Below are 17,012 nucleotides of genomic sequence, written 5' to 3'. Positions count from 1 at the left end.
CACTTACTTCTGTAAAACAAGAAAATCCTTAAAATAATAATAATAATAATAATAATAATAATAATAATAATAATAATTGCCCCTACCATAAGGTCCCAGGCTGGGTTACAGCAATGAAATGGGCAGTTAAAAAAAAGGGAAACGTGAAAGCGATTCCGCATGTACCATCAAAAAAATAATCTGATTTTTTCTCCAGCAAAAGGAAGGGGGAGTTGTATGAACCGAAAACAATACCAAACATTACTTTTGGGTTTATTTTGGAGTGCGAGGCAGGGGAGCTAAGCTGCATCGGAAAGCTGCCGTCTTATGCCCAGCTTTCCTTGGAAGTAAACCCCGTGAGCAGAGGCTGCGATGATCCTTCGATATTAGGAGAAGCAGGTGAGCGCGCAGCCGCCGTGCGGTTTGCATGGCTACCTTCCGCCCCGCGTCCCCTCCATCCACCCATCTCGCTCCTCTCCCTTCTCTTCGTCAGTGAACTGCCGCCTCGTCCCATTGGCCGGCCCACGAGATCTGACGATCTCACTCCATCCTTCCACCCAATGGGAGCCCGCCGAGACCTGCTCGGCGCACGCCTGACGGTCCCGACCTCTCGCGCGGCACCAATCGCGGCAGCGGGGCGGCCTTTCCTTCCGCGGCCAATGAAGGAGGCGTATTTGAGGACCCGGCGCGGAGGGAGTCTGGCCCTTGTCGCGGAGCGTCGGTGGGCAGAGCTGCTGCATCCCTCGGCGCAGGTAAGAGGATGGAGAGCGGAGGCGCCTTGGGGGGCGGCTTGTTTTAGGGGGTGCTCTTTTCATTGGTTGCATTTGGAGACCCCCACCCGAAAAAGGCGACAAACGCAACCCCTTTACATTTTGTTTATGGGCACCAAAATATTCATTTCTTGGCCGCTCAGGCCTGTTATTTTGTGACTTTCCGTTTTATTTCTCTCCCCCCTCACCGACTTCTCTCTCAGAGACAAAAGCTGAAGTTAAAGGTTCGGGAAATGCATTTTTATTTTTTATTAGTTGTTCTTATTAGTTGTGAAGGCATTTCTTTCTCCTGGTACCTGTTTTCGATTTTCGCTGTTTTGGTTCGCCTAGTGCTGCTGTTGTAAATAAAAAATTGCCCTTTTCCCTTATAGGGTAATCCAAGAGCCCATATAGAGTCCTTACCTAGGTTCCCTATTGGTAGGAGAAAATAACAGAGGCCAACCAGAGAATATAGAGAAGCAAAGCAGCTAGTAAGCCTGATCTTTATTGATCTGTTGCAACAGGGTGCTCCCCTCACACGCAGGAAAGGAGGAGGACCCAGAAAAATGGCATGCAAGGCCTTATAAAGACTTTTGAAATTCCCATCCTGTAGATCACCACCACCCCCAGAAACATCTACATACATCACAGAAGGGGTGTAACCTAAGACCACCCCTCAGATACATCCCACCTACATCACAGAAATTTTAATATTGTTTTTCTCCTGTTGTTGTTTATCTCCTGTCTAGCTGGTTACTTGATTGGATTTCCTGGGTAGCGGGGCCAGTCTTTTGTACTGATAAATACTTAGTTCCTGGCCAGGTCACAGGCTCACACCCTAAGGTTTCATTATTTTGCATGCTTAAGTCTTGCTTCACAGAGCTAGGGTGTATCTGCTTTCAGTCATAGTCTTGCGTTGTACAGGAACCAGTACACCCATGCCAGTGGGTGGCATGCTCTGGCCTCTGTCACTAGCAGGGGTACACAGGGCAACTAGGAAGACCAAGAGGAAGACCAGCCTGGCCCCCTCAGTCTGCCAGTAAAGGAATAACTGCTCCAGTGCTTGCTTTTCATACCTCCCCATTACTTTTCCCTATTGAGTTGTGCTGTTGGAAAGCAAACTTGCAAACAGAGCTGTCTTATCTCTTTTAACTTGTAATAACAAAAAGGTAAAGGGCCCCTGGACAGTTAAGTCCAGTCAAAGGTGACTATGGGGTTGTGGCACTCATTTTGCTTCAGGCTGAGGGAACCGGCATTTGTCCACAGACAGCTTTTCTGGGTCATATGGCCAGCATAACAAAACTGCTTCTGGTGCAATGGAACACCGTGACAGAAACCAGAGCTCACAGAAATGCCGTTTACCTTCTTGCCACAGCAGTACCTATTTATTTACTTACACTGGCATGCTTCTGAACTGCTATGTTGGCAGAAGCTGGGACAGAGCAATGGGAGCTCACCCCATTGCAGGTATTCAAACCGCCAACCTTCCAATCGGCAAGCCCAAGAGGCTCAGTGGTTTAGACCACAGCACCACCTGCTCCCTTTAACTTGTAATATGGGTAGAAGAATAGATTACTGATACTGTTAGGAGGTTGAAATGTGCATAATTATAGCAGATAGATTGGGTAAGTTATTTGATACATTGCAATTCACTTTCAGTTTACTTTTTATGTTAAAAAAAAGTGTGCAATAAATAAATAATAGACCTCAATCATTTCAGATTTTAGTAACTTGCCAGTCTGGTCTGGTACCTGGCTGGACAAAGAGGGGGGTATAAACTTCCTCCAAATAGATTCACCTGAATATCAAGTGCATAACAAAGTATGGCTTGAGGTACAGAAAGGCAGAGTAGCCATGATAAGGATTTCACTCCCCTGGTCAGGTACCTTAGCCTGCAGTCACTCAGTTTGATTGCCGAGGTGGGATTAGGATTCTGTTGCTGTGGCACTCTTAATGTTAGTTGATTTTCACACATATTGGGGATGGCTAGCCTCTGACTCTCAAATGTTGCTGGACTACAACTCCTGTCATCTTTGACCATTGGCCACTCTGGAGGGTCAGAATTGTTCTATCCGGCAAGCCTAAATTCTTGCTCTGACTGAATAATTAGAAGAGCACAGCATTTAATTCCTCTTTATTAAGAGTTACTTTATTGCATCAGGTTAAGCAAACTTACACATATACATTTGAAAGCATGTATGTGAATGCTTGAGGGATGCAGGTGGTGCTGTGGGTTAAACCACAGAGCCTAGGACTTGCCAATCAGAAGGTTGGTGGTTCGAATCCCCATGACGGGGTGAGCTCCCGTTGCTCGGTCCCTGCTCCTGCTAACCTAACAGTTTGAAAGCATGTCAAAGTGCAAGTAGATAAATAGGTACTGCTCCAGCGGGAAGGTAAACGGCATTTCCATGCGCTGCTCTGGTTTGCCAGAAGCGGCTTAGTCATGCCGGGCACACGACCCGGAAGCATGTAATTTGATCTTATACCTCCAATATTGAATGCTTGTAAAAACGTTGTTCAATCTGACGCATAAGCAATGCCACATAGGTAAGAATTGGTTTGGACTGAAATCGGTATGTAAACATTGGCACCTGTCCTTTGTTCATATCAGGAAGGGAAAGATGATACAGTGGTACCTTGTGTTACGTACTTAATCCGGTCCAGAGGTCCGTTTGTAACCCAAAACCGCTCGTAGCATGAGGCACACTTTCCCTAATGGCACCTCCTGCTGCTGCCACTCCGGCAGAGTGCGACTTCCGCTTGCGGCCTGGGGCAAGGGTTGCACAAGGGAGATCTACTTCTGGGTTAGTGGAGCGCGTAACCAGCAGCATTCGTAAGGGGGACGGTACGTAACATGAGGTACCACTGTAATTGTTTTTGTAGTTAATCCTTGGATGCTCTCTCGAGGTAAATCCTAGTAGTTTCAAGCAGGGCTTTCAATTTACTTTTTATTATGTAACAGATAACTAGCATGATCGATCAATTTATGGCCAAGGCATCCTAATTAAGCAGCAGCACATTTCCTTCTTGTCAGGCGGTAGAGGAGATTCTGTCAATGTATACAGCGCAAGCAGGTATGAATTAATCTCTTCTCCTACCGGACAAGGACAAAGGGCAAGCAGCGACATCTGTTTAACTCTGTTGTCTAGTATGGAAATGGATAGATCTTGTCCCCTACTATTTTTTGCAAGTCAACAGCTGCACACTGTGTTGCTGGCCGATGTCATTTTGGTTATGGTGTCTTTACCATGATGTCTATTTACTGTTCCTAGAATCCTGCAGAGAAGCTACAGGTGTGATGTTCCAGAACTGAACGATGGCAACTAACGACAGTGTTGGCATACTGAATTCTGCTTATCTGGCTGTAGAATATATAGACTCTTTCTTGCCTGAGAATCCGCTACAACAGCCATTTAAAAATGCTTGGACATATATGCTGAATAACTACACCAAATACCAGATTGCAACCTGGGGATCACTTCTCATGCATGAACTTTCCTACTTTTTAATATGTTTGCCTGGATTTATCTTTCAGTTTATACCTTACATGCAAAAGTATAAAATACAACAGGTAAGATGGAGTGTTGTCTAGTATGAAAAATTCCAGCTCTGGTGTCATACATGGCTCCAACAAGTGGCATAACTTTGGAGCTCCCCAGATCATGAGTTCACTTTCCATATTCTGCCAGCTTGCGACTGGTGACATTTTGTTGAGCTGCCTCTTTCAGAGGATAGACAAAACCCGATCTTATGCTTTACTCTGCTTTTGTAACAAACATGGAACAATTTACACTTATTTATGCGATTGTATAATGATTATGCATATTTTGGTTAATTTCTTATATAAATATTTAGTTTAGCTATCCATGAGTACGTATTGCTGACTTCCAATCTGAATTCTGGGTGGTACTGTTGAAAAGCACGAGGCAAAGGGCCTTTGACAGTCTGGCCTCTAACGTGCAGGCTTTCAAGTAAATAGGGTGTTTGTGTATATTTTAATATGTTATTGTAGAAAGTGGAACATCTGAACAAGTTTGCCAACAGTATTATTTGCTAGATGTTTACTGTTATCCTACACACTACCCCAAAGGACAAGAGGTAATGTTAAAAATATATTTAAGCTGGAACGCTACACGGACTTACCTGTGAGTAAGCCACAGTGACAGTTGCTCAGATGTGATTGTCACTGTGGCTTACTCACAGGTTAGCTGGTGTAGGATTTTATCTTAAGCAATGCATAGGATTGCATTGTTCAGCCAGTAAATGAAGAAAGGAGATAACATTGTACAGTTGCTAGTTTCCCCCACAGAAGCTGTAGAGTGGCTAGAACACAGGTGGGAACCAGTGGTCCCCCAAATTGTGCTGTCATCTCTGACCATTGGCAATGCTGGTAGGGGCTGATGGGAGTTGGGGCAGTCTGCAAAGCTTCAGGCTATCCATCACTAAGCTAGAACATGCCCCCTGTATATAGCATCAGTCCTGAGCACTCTAACCTGAAGCGTCTGTAACCCAAGGTGCTGATTTCCTGCAGCATTCTTAAAACAATGTACAGGCTCCAAACTAATTCAGGGGTGGGGAAACCTGTGGCCCTCCAGATATGTGAGCTCCGCTCATTCCTGACCATGGGCTATGCCGGCTGGGCCTGACAGAATTTGGAGTTCAACAATGTTTGGAAGGTCACAGGTTACTCATCCCTGCTCTGAGGCCATAGATTCTGTGATCAATGCATACCATAACTGTTTCCCTTTGACTTGAAAATAGCATTTGTAATGTTGATTCATTCACAATAAATTCAGACCAAATGGCAGTACTGTTCCCGGGCTGAAAGACAAAATCTGAGCATTCTAACACTACTTTAATATTTATCTCTCGCCTTACCCCAAGTACACCTGGAGTAGGATGATAATTGACAGGGAATCAACATTGAAATGTATATCTGATATTAATGGAAACATTGATCATCGCAGGCAGCAGTGTTGCTGCATTTTGGGGCAATATCAGTTGAAACAGTGTCAGATAAGACAAAGCTGATATTCTGTTACCTTTAATTTAGGTATTCTTCTATTATAGTATGAAGTACTATTAATTTAGTACTTATTCCCATGTATCACATCTTCAGTAATATCATTGGAATATTCTACTTCTATTTATAAAATACTTTTATTTCTTGTTTACAGGATAAGCCAGAAACCTGGGAAAGACAATGGAAGTGTTTCAAGGCACTTATGTTCAATCACTTTTTTATTCAGTTTCCTCTGATATTTGGTACCTATTACTTCACAGAATATTTTAATATTCCTTATGACTGGGAAAGCATGCCAAGATGGTAAGTAGATGGATTTCACTTAAACAGCTCTGTGCAGTTAAGTACTTCAATAAATGCAGTGTTTCTCAAATCCTGTTATGAACAAGCACTGCACTTCAGCATATGGAAGATTTCTAAAAGTTCTGCACAGAACAACAATAATAAGTTTCTAGTAGTGAGTCATTTTCAAGCTGAGCTTTCCCTATAAAGTGTTCTTATTATTACAAATTACAACTGATTTGCAAGAAAGAAATGTTAATGGATTAAGTAAATTTTATGTGAAATTAGCTTTAGAAAACTGCTACAATGATTTGTAAAAAACAAAAATTGGGTTGGGAGACAAGGTGTCCTAATCTATTGTACTTGTCTTAACAAATGCTTCTCTTTCCCTACCCCCCCCCCAGGTATGTGCTACTTTCTCAATGTTTTGGATGTGCTGTGATTGAGGATGCCTGGCATTATTTTCTGCATAGGCTGCTGCATCACAAGAGAATATATAAGTACATCCACAAAGTGCATCATGAGTTTGTGGTATGTATTGCCTTAAATTCTTGGTGAACGTTACCTAGTTAATGCTGTAATGCTGTGAGCATATAAAAGCACTAGGCAGACATTAGCTATTTTTTTTGTAAAAAGGGAGAAGAGAAAACACCACGCTTAGCAAACTGTTTTCATCAAGAGTTTAATATTGCTGTAGTTGGACAGACTTCGAAACTGATCGCTCAAAATAGTTCGCCATTTTAAATGCTGTGCTCTGAATATGTCTAACTTCATATCCACCAATGACTGGCTATAAAAAACAAAAATCCCTTCAGCTGGTTTTCCCTACAAATGATCTCTGTCTGTTATTCTGATGATGATTATGTAGGTTAGGAACATAACCCACTCTGACCTAGTATATTTGTAGTGAAGTCTGACCAGCAGCAATTCTCCAGTCTCCTGACTTACTGAGGTCCTATTAAACAGAGAGACCAGTGACTGAACTTTAGTCTTTCTGCATCACTGTGCTATACTACTGAGCAAAAGCCCACCTGTAACCTACATTGGATGGTTTCCCTAACAACCACCCACCAATTGCTTTTTTGAATAGCTAGCTTCTATTACTGAAATAACACTCAGTAGGGAGGATAGACTAAAGACTCAGAAAAACCTTCAGGGGGATCTGAAGGTGAGGAAAACATCACTGTAAAGCTTTCATATAAGCTATGATTTGCTTCCATTCTGAATATTTTACAAGGGGTTCTTATTCTGTCGTCTTAAGTAATCATCGTTCTATGCTTCCAGTTGAGATTATAGTGTTTCAGGGGCAGTCCAGAATTTGCAGTCATAAAGAGTTGGAGTGGAGCTAAATGCAGTTCATTCATTCCTCTGTTACTTGTATGTAACATTAAAACCAGGATCTGAGTGCGAGAGGGGGAGAATTCTGCTAGAACAACCTGGCCATGCAGGAAGTACTGTCGTATCTCGGGTTACAAACGCTTCGGGTTACAGACTCCGCTAACCCGGAAGTAGTACCTCGGGTTAAAAACTACCTCAGGATGAGAACAGAAACTGTGCGGCAGCAGCAGGAGGCCCCATTAGTTAAAGTGGTACCTCAGGTTAAGAACGGTTTCAGATTAAGAACGGACCCCTGGAACAAATTTAGTTCGTAACCCACTGTATACATTTCAGATTACCCGTAAAGTATATTTATGTCTTGGCATACAAAAGAGCATTCTTTTTTCCCCTCTTCCTCCTTTCATAGGCTCCGTTTGGAATGCAAGCTGAATATGCACACCCTCTGGAAACCCTTATCCTTGGAACTGGGTTTTTCATTGGAATAATGGTGTTTTGCAATCACGTGATTCTTCTGTGGGCATGGGTGATCTGTCGCTTGCTGGAGACCATTGACGTCCACAGGTAATCTACTTTCGCTGTTCAGTCTGGTCATATTCATCAGAAATATAGAGGGTTGTATTCAACAACGTGTTACTTGGGGTATTAGACCTAAATTAGTCATCTTGGTGTCCTCTAAGTCACACTTCGTTGAATACCACCCAAAGTCACCAGGTAAAATCTAGACAAATGACCTTTTTTTAAAAAAAAAATCTATTAACTATTCAGGATTTCCTCTAAATGTCCTTATTCTAAGTGCATGTATTTAAGACTGAAATCCTGTGCATTCCTACCTTAGAGTAAGTTTCATTGACTTTAGTAGAGCTTGCATAAACATTCAGAGGATTCTACTGCACATGATTCTTTAGATGACAAGTTTACAAACTAATTTGATACTCTTTGAGCAAGTAGGGTCACCTTAAGTTCCACATAAAAGCTGCTCTATTAAGTATGATTAAGATGTAACTAGAAATGATAAGATATAACTGGAAACTATGCTACCTAAATGAGCCTTAGGCTCACATGCTCCCTCTTCCCCTCTATTTTCACATGTCAAAGATAGATACAGAGTGGCTGGGGCAACCCAGCCAGATGGTCAGACTATAAATGAAATATTTTATTTTATTTTACTTATTTATTTCAGATAGAAGGTTTTTTAATGTTAAGCTAACTTGAATTCCTTGTGATGTCTGAACAAGTGAAACAAATTATGGTTAGAGAGAACATTTAACCATAATTTTTGATTGATGGGAGTTGTTGTCCAACAACATTTGGAGAGCCATAGGTTGGCCACCCCGATTCATTGAATACTTTCCCAGCAAAATCTAGCTATGAATCCAGACTGTGGGGGGGGGGGAGAGAGAGAGCCCACATTATTCAGCTATTTCATTCCTCTGCCTGGTATAGTGTTGTGGACACTTTGTGCTGAGATATTTACATGACCTCCTTGCAGGGACTATATATAAAGCATGTATCATCAGTACAGAAGTAAGAAACACACTTTAAATACCACATGACGGATGTTACTTCTACAGCTTCAGAAGTATGTTGTCCACTTGCATAGTCCAGGAACTTCAGGGGTTTTACAACCAAGTTAACATGGAAACTGGTAAATGTCTATGGTTGTAGTCCTATACCCACTTACAAGAGAGTAAGCCCCATTAAACTCAGTGGGACTTGCTTCTGATTTTAGCAATGCTTCACTTGAATGGAAATGCGAGCAGTGTCTTCCGTACCTGTATTGTAAATTCTCCTCTCTCTTATTCTCTCTCCTTAGCGGCTACGACATTCCTCTGAATCCATTGCATTTGGTGCCTTTCTATGCTGGGGCTCGATTCCATGACTTCCACCATATGAACTTCATTGGCAACTATGCTTCAACCTTCACGTGGTGGGATAAACTGTTTGGTACAGACTCGCAGTACAATTCTTACAGAGAGAAATTGGAGAAACAAGAGTGCATGGTGGAAAAGAAGACCAAATAAATTTCCCAGCAGAAATATAAGGAGGAACACCTGACAAATGCACATAACTACCATAAACTTTTGATTAAGCCTAGAAGATTTAACACCCGCTGCAAATTCAAAGCTATATGATGCTTTTAACTGGAGCCCAAGAACAAGCCTGCTGGGCCCGTCGCTGTGTGCTAGAGGAAACGGCCCTATCTTCCTAAAATGAATGCATTTTCTATTTTATACGCAAGTGAAGCATATATATTTAAGTAAAGGTTAAAGATGAAGGCCACAAATTTGAATGTTTGTAAAGAACAATGTATCCATTTAGAATTCAAAGTTTGTAAAAGAATGTTTCCATTAGAGTTGGATAGAACTGTTTGTAAAGTATTTGGATATATGAAGTTAAGTTTCTTCTGAAGCATACCCATAAAAACTGGTTTAATGAGCTGCTGAGTAGAACTTCCTTGGGAGGAAAAATACCGGAAGACACATGTTAATAGTTGTTTCCTTTAAAAAACCTTTCTTAGTCTGGTGTTAGAAAAATTTTAGATTTGAGAGAGGAAGCTTTTTTTCCTCCCCTTCTTAATCTGCTGGGATGAGCCTTTCTATTCTCTTTTACTAAATTAACTGTGTCAATGTAGTTAATGTTCATAAATAAATATTTGCAAACTACTGAATGATTGCTATATTTTGCACTTGTCGTTGGCAAAAAAAATTGTAAAGGTAGTCTGACATTTTCATGTTTACCATGCAACAAATAAATAGATATATTTATTGGAATTTGAGCTATGTTTTCCTGTTCCTTTATAACATTCAGAAAACGAGGGTGTTGACCATAACTAGTGTCTGAGAATATACATCAGGGATGAGAAACCTTAGGCCTGGGGATCAAATGTGCCTCTGCAGACCTCATCATTTGGCCCTCTGGGCCCTCTCCACTCCCCTGGCCAATACCCTTCACCGACCCTGCTCTGTACCCTCTTGAAGGGCTTTTGCCTGCCTGGATTGTGTTCTTGAACTGTCATAATGTTGTTTGCTTGTCTGAATGGAGGCTGGAGTGGGAGGGTATAAGCTTCTGACTTTGGTGCGGGGTATATCCTGCTGTACAGAGGTAAGACACCCGTTTCTCCGCCCACCCATGAGCATGTTATTGCTTGAAGGTGGTCAATGAGCGACTGCAGCTCTTGTTTGACCACATCTCAGGTTTGTATGCAGGAGAGAGGTAAAAAACTACACAGGCATTTATTCAAACATCTTTGCTTTCCACTCTGCTGTTTCTAGAATTTTATTCTTCGGGGGAGAAAAAGTTTGCATGACAGTATTTCAGAAACAATCCTATATTCTCCGCTGCTCTTCTACTTTTTTGTATTAATAAAAGTAATAGATTTGTTTCCAGTTATTGTTCTCCATTATATTCATTATTTGTAATCAAAATCAATTTGCCTTACCGTACAACCTCCAAGTTTGGAAGTGACTCCTAACACTTAGTTTATTGCCCAAATTCCTTTAAACCTATGAAGTCTTTCTCGTGAACATTTGTGTTTACTAAACTTCATATGTTTACTGTATCTACCCTGTCTTATTTGTCTCAGTTTTCAAACAAGTCTCAATACTAGATGTGTATTTGAACAAAGAACAAATTCACATTTGCATGTTCTGTGTTTTTTCTTCTCTGTGCTTGGTTTGGGAATTTCCTTGGTCTGTTATACTTCGCTCTGACCAGAAGATGGTGCATAATACTTCTTGGCGTCATTATGTGTGTTCTAGTCCCCCCCCCCCCAGATTTTCAGTATTTCCCCCTCTGCAGTATTGTTCAATCGATCAAGCACCTTAGTGACATATTTCACATTCACACAAAGTGCCTAATTCTTCTATTGCAGAGAGAACTACTTCCCTTCAAAACAAATTATTTGATTATTTGTGCTCGTAATGCTCTCTGGCCACTCACACACAAATCTGTTTTCAGTCATGTTTGTGCCTGCAAACGTTTTGGGGGCAGTCACACCGTTTCATTTCCAATTAGTGCATAGCCCATAACTTTCTGCTGAAATCCTGTAACTTTTTACGGCACAAATGTTCTTGCTTATCTTTCTGCCCAATGCACAAATATAAGTGGTACATGGGCAAGGCAAAGATTAAATGCCCTGAGGGTGAGTTGCAAGGTTACGTGCAAGCAGAGACATTGATCCAAGAAGCTTCCCAGCCATTACCACTTCCTTTTGAAGAGTGGTGCAGGCACAAATCTCAGTGTGGTGAATAACAGGCATTTCTGCTCTGGGCAAGCAAAGGGCACTGCTATACAGTGGGCTGGGTCTGTGGGGTTCATTTATGTCAATGGTGGCATCTCCATGTCCTTGAGGGCAAAGGTGCTGGGTCACGTCTCCAACTTCCTCTCAGGTGCCTCTGCTGGAGGGAGGCTCCTTCCTGACAGGAGGGGCTGAGAGTGATGACAGCAGCCTTTTAGGAGATGCCTGACTAGAGGCGTCTGACATCACAAGGTGGGTCATCTCTCTGACAGCCTGCTTGTACCTTCTCCAGGATCCAGCTCCTGACTTTTTAAATCACAAGCCAGCTCCACCAGCTCTGACCTTTCTTGAGGCCCCGATTTTGCCTCCTCCATCCTGCTCAGGCACTTCCCTGGGTCACCTAGCTCTGACTGTCTGATCCATTCCCCCACCTCTTTGGGATCTGCCAATCCCCTCCATGGCATACCCATGGGGCTTGTGAAAGCCCTGGTGACATGAGGAAGCAATGTGGGGTAAACTGCCTGGGGAAACCTAGCCAGATGGGTGGGGGTATAAATAATAAAATTATTATTAATCAGTGCTTTTTTTTCAGGGGGTACTTTCAGTACCAGTATCTCCTTTTTTGTTGTTAAAAAGTGTGGCACTTACTGTAACTTCATGGTGAGTCCCGGCGCCTATTTTTCTAGAAAAAAAGCACTTATTATTAATTCATTATATTATTATTGACCTGTGGTGCTGCTGGGGCTTCAAGTCACACGTGAATTTGAACTAATAAGCCGGTTCTTTGGCGACAGGTTTCCAGCCTGACTGTACTTGGGTGGGCCAGTAAGAGCTAAAAAGAAATCAATAAAAACGCCTTCTCCCACCTTCTCTCCAAAAAGAGAAATGTGCTCACACACATGCCAAAGAGATCCTAGCAGAGATTGGCTCAAATAAATAGGAATTCAGTTCCATTCCTTTCCTTTTCAGTTCAGTGTGTGTGTGTGTTTTTATAGAAACCGCATTGTTGTTGCATAGGATGCCATGGGAATATGATTAGCTTGTATATTCTGGCACACAATATGCTATTCTAGTGATTCCCCAACCCCTCTCCCTTCTTAGGCTCTGGGGTGCATGACGAATATTTACATCTTCTGGAGCTGGGTTTTTAACTACAACCACAGTCATTCATAATCATGTTAAGCACAGGAAATGCCATGAGTGGTGCAGAATCCTCTTTTTTGCTTGATAGCAATTACTTCATCGTACTTGGAAACATACGGCTACCAAGCAGTATCTGGAAATATATTTGACACTCAAACAATTTAAAAAATGAATTGTGTTGATTTTAATCTCCAGAGGGTTATGTGGGCAAATATGCATTTTGGTCATTCCTTCTAGGCTGCAGGACACCCATCAATCACAACAAATGGGGTTCATCTGGTCCCCTCACTCCATTTTTGGGTGTGTGGATACTCTGTAATTGTATGTGTTTCTTTCATGAACCTTCGGCCGTTGCGGGGGGCGGAGTGTTTGTTATGTGTTTGATTCTGCTGAATATTTACTACAGCCCCTGCACACACTTTATCTGAGCCACATTAAACACTGTGGGGATTACTTTTGAATACATGTGCACTGTTCATTTATCTTTCTGCTGTTTCAGTTATTTTTATTGCATTTGATTGTTTTGCATAATTAACTAATTAATTAATCACCCTTTACCCTAAGATCCCAGGGTGGGTTACAACAATTAAAACACAATGTTAAAAATACTGCCTTTTGTTGATCCGCTTTATATGTTTATTTCAAACAGAAATGTAGTGTTTACAAGTTTTAAAAAATTAGTCCACACCGATGCAATATCTGTCATTCATTGAGCCGTTGCACAACGGGAAATTAGCCACAAAAATGCAAAGAAAAGCAGGTGAAAGTTTGTGGGGATCTAAGATGTTCCTGCCATGCTCTCTGCTCCAAGCCACTATTGCTCTTAACCACCTTCAAATAACCTCCCATCACCACTGATTGACTGAATTTACATACCTCCTTTCTGCCAAGGCACCCAAAGCAGTTCATAATTAAAATACTAAAACGAGAACATTATATAAAATGAAGACTGACAGAGTCCACTACTGCCAACTGGGAGCTGATGTGCTCACTGGCCTGGCCTCCCTTGCCGCTGCTCTCCCTCAAGTCCTGCAGCAGCCCCATACAAAAAGGTAAAGATAAAGGGACCCCTGACCATTAGGTCCAGTTGTGACCAACTCTGAGGTTGCGGCAATCATCTCGCTTTATTGGCCGAGGGAGCCGGCGTACAGCTTCCGGATCATGTGGCCAGCATGACTAAGCCACTTCTGGCGAACCAGAGCAGTGCACGGAAACGCTGTTTACCTTCCCGCCGGAGCGGTACCTATTTATCTACTTGCACTTTGACGTGCTTTCGAACTGCTAGGTTGGCAGGAGCAGGGACCGAGCAACGGGAGCTCACCCCATCGTGGGGATTCGAGCCGCCGACCTTCTGATCGGCAAGTCCTAGGCCCTGTGGTTTAACCAACAGCGCCATCCGTGTCCCGCCCCATGCAAAGGTCACCATTAATATGCCTAGCTTCTATATACATCCCTGTTTCCCGCAAACTATGTACAGCCAGGAAAATGAGGTTCTAGTGCAAACTTCAAACTGACGATGTTCCTGGGTGCTTAAAAGACAAAGGAAACAAATTTTGCATGCATTTTTAAAAAGGTATAGAGATGCATTTAAGCCGTTGATAGCATTCACCCCACCACTGGGCAGAGTGAGGCAATTGGCTCAAGTGACAGTGGTAGCGCACCAGCCATTCCTTCTGGCCCCCTGGACATTCCACTCTGTTGGAAATCAGAGCTATGGGTGGGCTACAAGCCTGTCAAGCACCCGCTAAGTGAGCACTAAAGGGCACTACCCTGTAAGTGCAAAAGTTAGATTCAGCTGCCAATCCAATTTCCTTTAGGTGGAAGTGGGTTGGATAGAGTGCCATCATGTTCTTTGCCTCAGGCAGCAAAATATATTGGAACTGGCAAAACAGCTAGATGAGGACAGAGCATGCTAAGAGGCCATGCACTGTTGACTGCCTGGGGAAGTGAGAAGACTGGAATGGAGTGGACTTTTGAGGAAGAGGGTATGGTTGTCTGACAAGAACAGTGAACAGGAACACACCCCACAGCAATGTTTTGTTGCATTGCAGCATAATAAGGTATGACTCTTCAGATGAATTACCTCCCACGTAGTAACAATAAGAGACAGTGAATGAACATTGAGCAAGGTTCTGGTGAAAAGAATTCTGCCCCTCCCCTGCCATGGCCTTAGGCAGTCTTCTTAATCCTTCGCCCAGGAGGAAAAAGCAGCCGCACCCTCAATCTCAGCAGGCCACAGTGGTTGGAGAATTCAGGGGAGGAGGGAGTCGTGACAATGAACAGGGGTCTGCCACAGAGAATGGAAAGAAGGCACAGAAGAATCCGATGCTGAGGGCTGTATGATAACAGTAGGCAGGTTGGTCACTTCTGATTTAATGATCATAATCTTTAAAAACACACACACACACAGGAAAAACAAGAGAAAAATAATGTTTGGAATGACAACAGGAAAATAAAGCACAGACATGTGTCAATGCCAAAATTTAAACTTGGAAAATTTCAACCTATGGTTAAACCAAATTACAACGAGCAGTTTCTCTCTACAGCAGAGGTACTAGCAGGAAAGTATGTTTTAGGGAGCTTAAAACTAAAGATTCAAGAAGGTCTGGTGTACCTCATGTTCCAGAAGATGATTTGCTCTTGTGGTAGGTAGAAGTCTGGCAACTCCTTCAAGTAGCTGATCTGTTGTGGAGGCTGTGAATGCCGCGGGACTGCACTTCTCCTACCTGCCCTGTAGAATCCTGCTGTTTGTGAAATGAGTAGCAGCACCACTTTGCATAAGTGATGGGTTCATTCCATCTGAGTCATGGATGCCAGTAAAAGCTGAGTCTGTAAAACCTGAAAATCATTCGTTCCAATCTGAAATCAGAATGGGTGTGTGATCCTCTGCCTCGTTACAGTCCGGATATATTAAACCACTAAACGCTACTGCATGTTGGAATAAATACTAGTGGTCATGGAAAACCAACACCGTGTGGCTGAAAGCAGGCATTTAGCTTCATCTCCTTAAAAAAAAAACACTTCTAACTACAACACAAGCAATACTGCCTGCTTGTAGACTGGAGTGTGTGGTTTCTAACAGCTTGGTTGTGCTTTGCACGCCTCAAATAGCCCTGTGTAAATCAGGCTCTGACATTTGAGAAGTCTGAAGGTTGTCATGAGGAACTAGTCCAGGGGTCTGCAACCTTTAAGACAAAAAGAGCCACTTGGACCCGTTTCCGAAGAAAAAAAAACTTGGAGCCGCAAAACTCGTCATTATAAAAATAACTTTTTTGTCACTTTTTATTATTTCTTTGTTTGACCCCTCAGAATTACTCCTCCTCATAGAAATAAACGTTAAATTAACAAGTCACCTTTTTTTGTGTGTGTGTTCTTCACTCCCCTTCAAAACAGTGACCAGCGTACATGCCCCCTTTCAATGCAGTGACCAGCGTACATGCCCCTTACAATGTAGTGGGCGGGCGGGCGGGAAGGTGACGTCGGGACGGTGCGTGACTAACGCACGCACCGCCCCCATGTGACGTCACAGCCAGTACAGCGCCCGCCACAGTGGGGAGTGTCGGGGCACACAATGCGCCTCCTCCCCTCGCTAGTATCTGCCCCGGAGCCGCAGCAAAGGTGTAAAAGAGCCACATGCGGCTCCGGAGCCGCAGGTTGCTGACCCCTGAACTAGTCCATCGTCAGTGCTGGATTTACATATAAGCTAAATAAGCTATAGTTTAGGGCCCCACTCTGTTGGGACCCCCCAAAAAAAAATTAAAGAAAAAAAACCTGGATGTACATTTCCAAAATATAAGATAAAAAACGAACAAATCTGTTTTTAAAGATTGTTGCTGCTTCACTGATATCTTACAATTAATTATTAAAATTGTGAACTGCTCTTCATATTTTATAGAAATAGAGTGATTGCCTGCCTTGCCTCCATATTCAATAGTTGTCATTGTGTAGGCAGTAATGAGATTGATGGACTAGTTTTTCCAGTCCATTAATATTTCTGGGTGGGAAATTCAGGTTGCTTTGTTACAGTTGCTTTGAAGCTCTTGCGCAACAAACCACCTTTCCCTGCAAAATTGGATGTATGTATGTATGTATGTATGTATGTGTGTATATATATTGTTGTTTAGTCATTTAGTCATGTCCGACTGTTCGTGACCCCATGGACCAGAGCACGCCAGGCACCCCTGTCTTCCACTGCCTCCCACAGCTTGGTCAAACTCATGCTGGTAGCTTCGAGAACACTGTCCAACTATCTTGTCCTCTG

General features: G+C 42.7%; 1 protein-coding gene across 1 annotated transcript; it reads left to right on the top strand.

The window, feature by feature from the left end:
• The first annotated feature begins 574 nt into the window (after positions 1-574).
• Positions 575-10,147, top strand: LOC308595115 (methylsterol monooxygenase 1). Its single transcript, XM_081209083.1, has 6 exons — positions 575-731; positions 4,001-4,299; positions 5,906-6,054; positions 6,438-6,564; positions 7,778-7,932; positions 9,185-10,147. Exons 2-6 carry the CDS (start codon positions 4,045-4,047, stop codon positions 9,390-9,392), a joined length of 894 nt encoding a protein of 297 aa, XP_081065209.1. The 5' UTR covers positions 575-731; positions 4,001-4,044; the 3' UTR covers positions 9,393-10,147.
• The last annotated feature ends 6,865 nt before the right edge of the window (positions 10,148-17,012 follow it).

Source organism: Podarcis bocagei, assembly GCF_964188305.1.
Source record: "Podarcis bocagei genome assembly, chromosome: 9".
NCBI classification, from domain to species: domain Eukaryota; kingdom Metazoa; phylum Chordata; class Lepidosauria; order Squamata; family Lacertidae; genus Podarcis; species Podarcis bocagei.
Note: the sequence above shows the minus strand (reverse complement) of the source record. Positions and strands in the feature narration are given on the sequence as shown.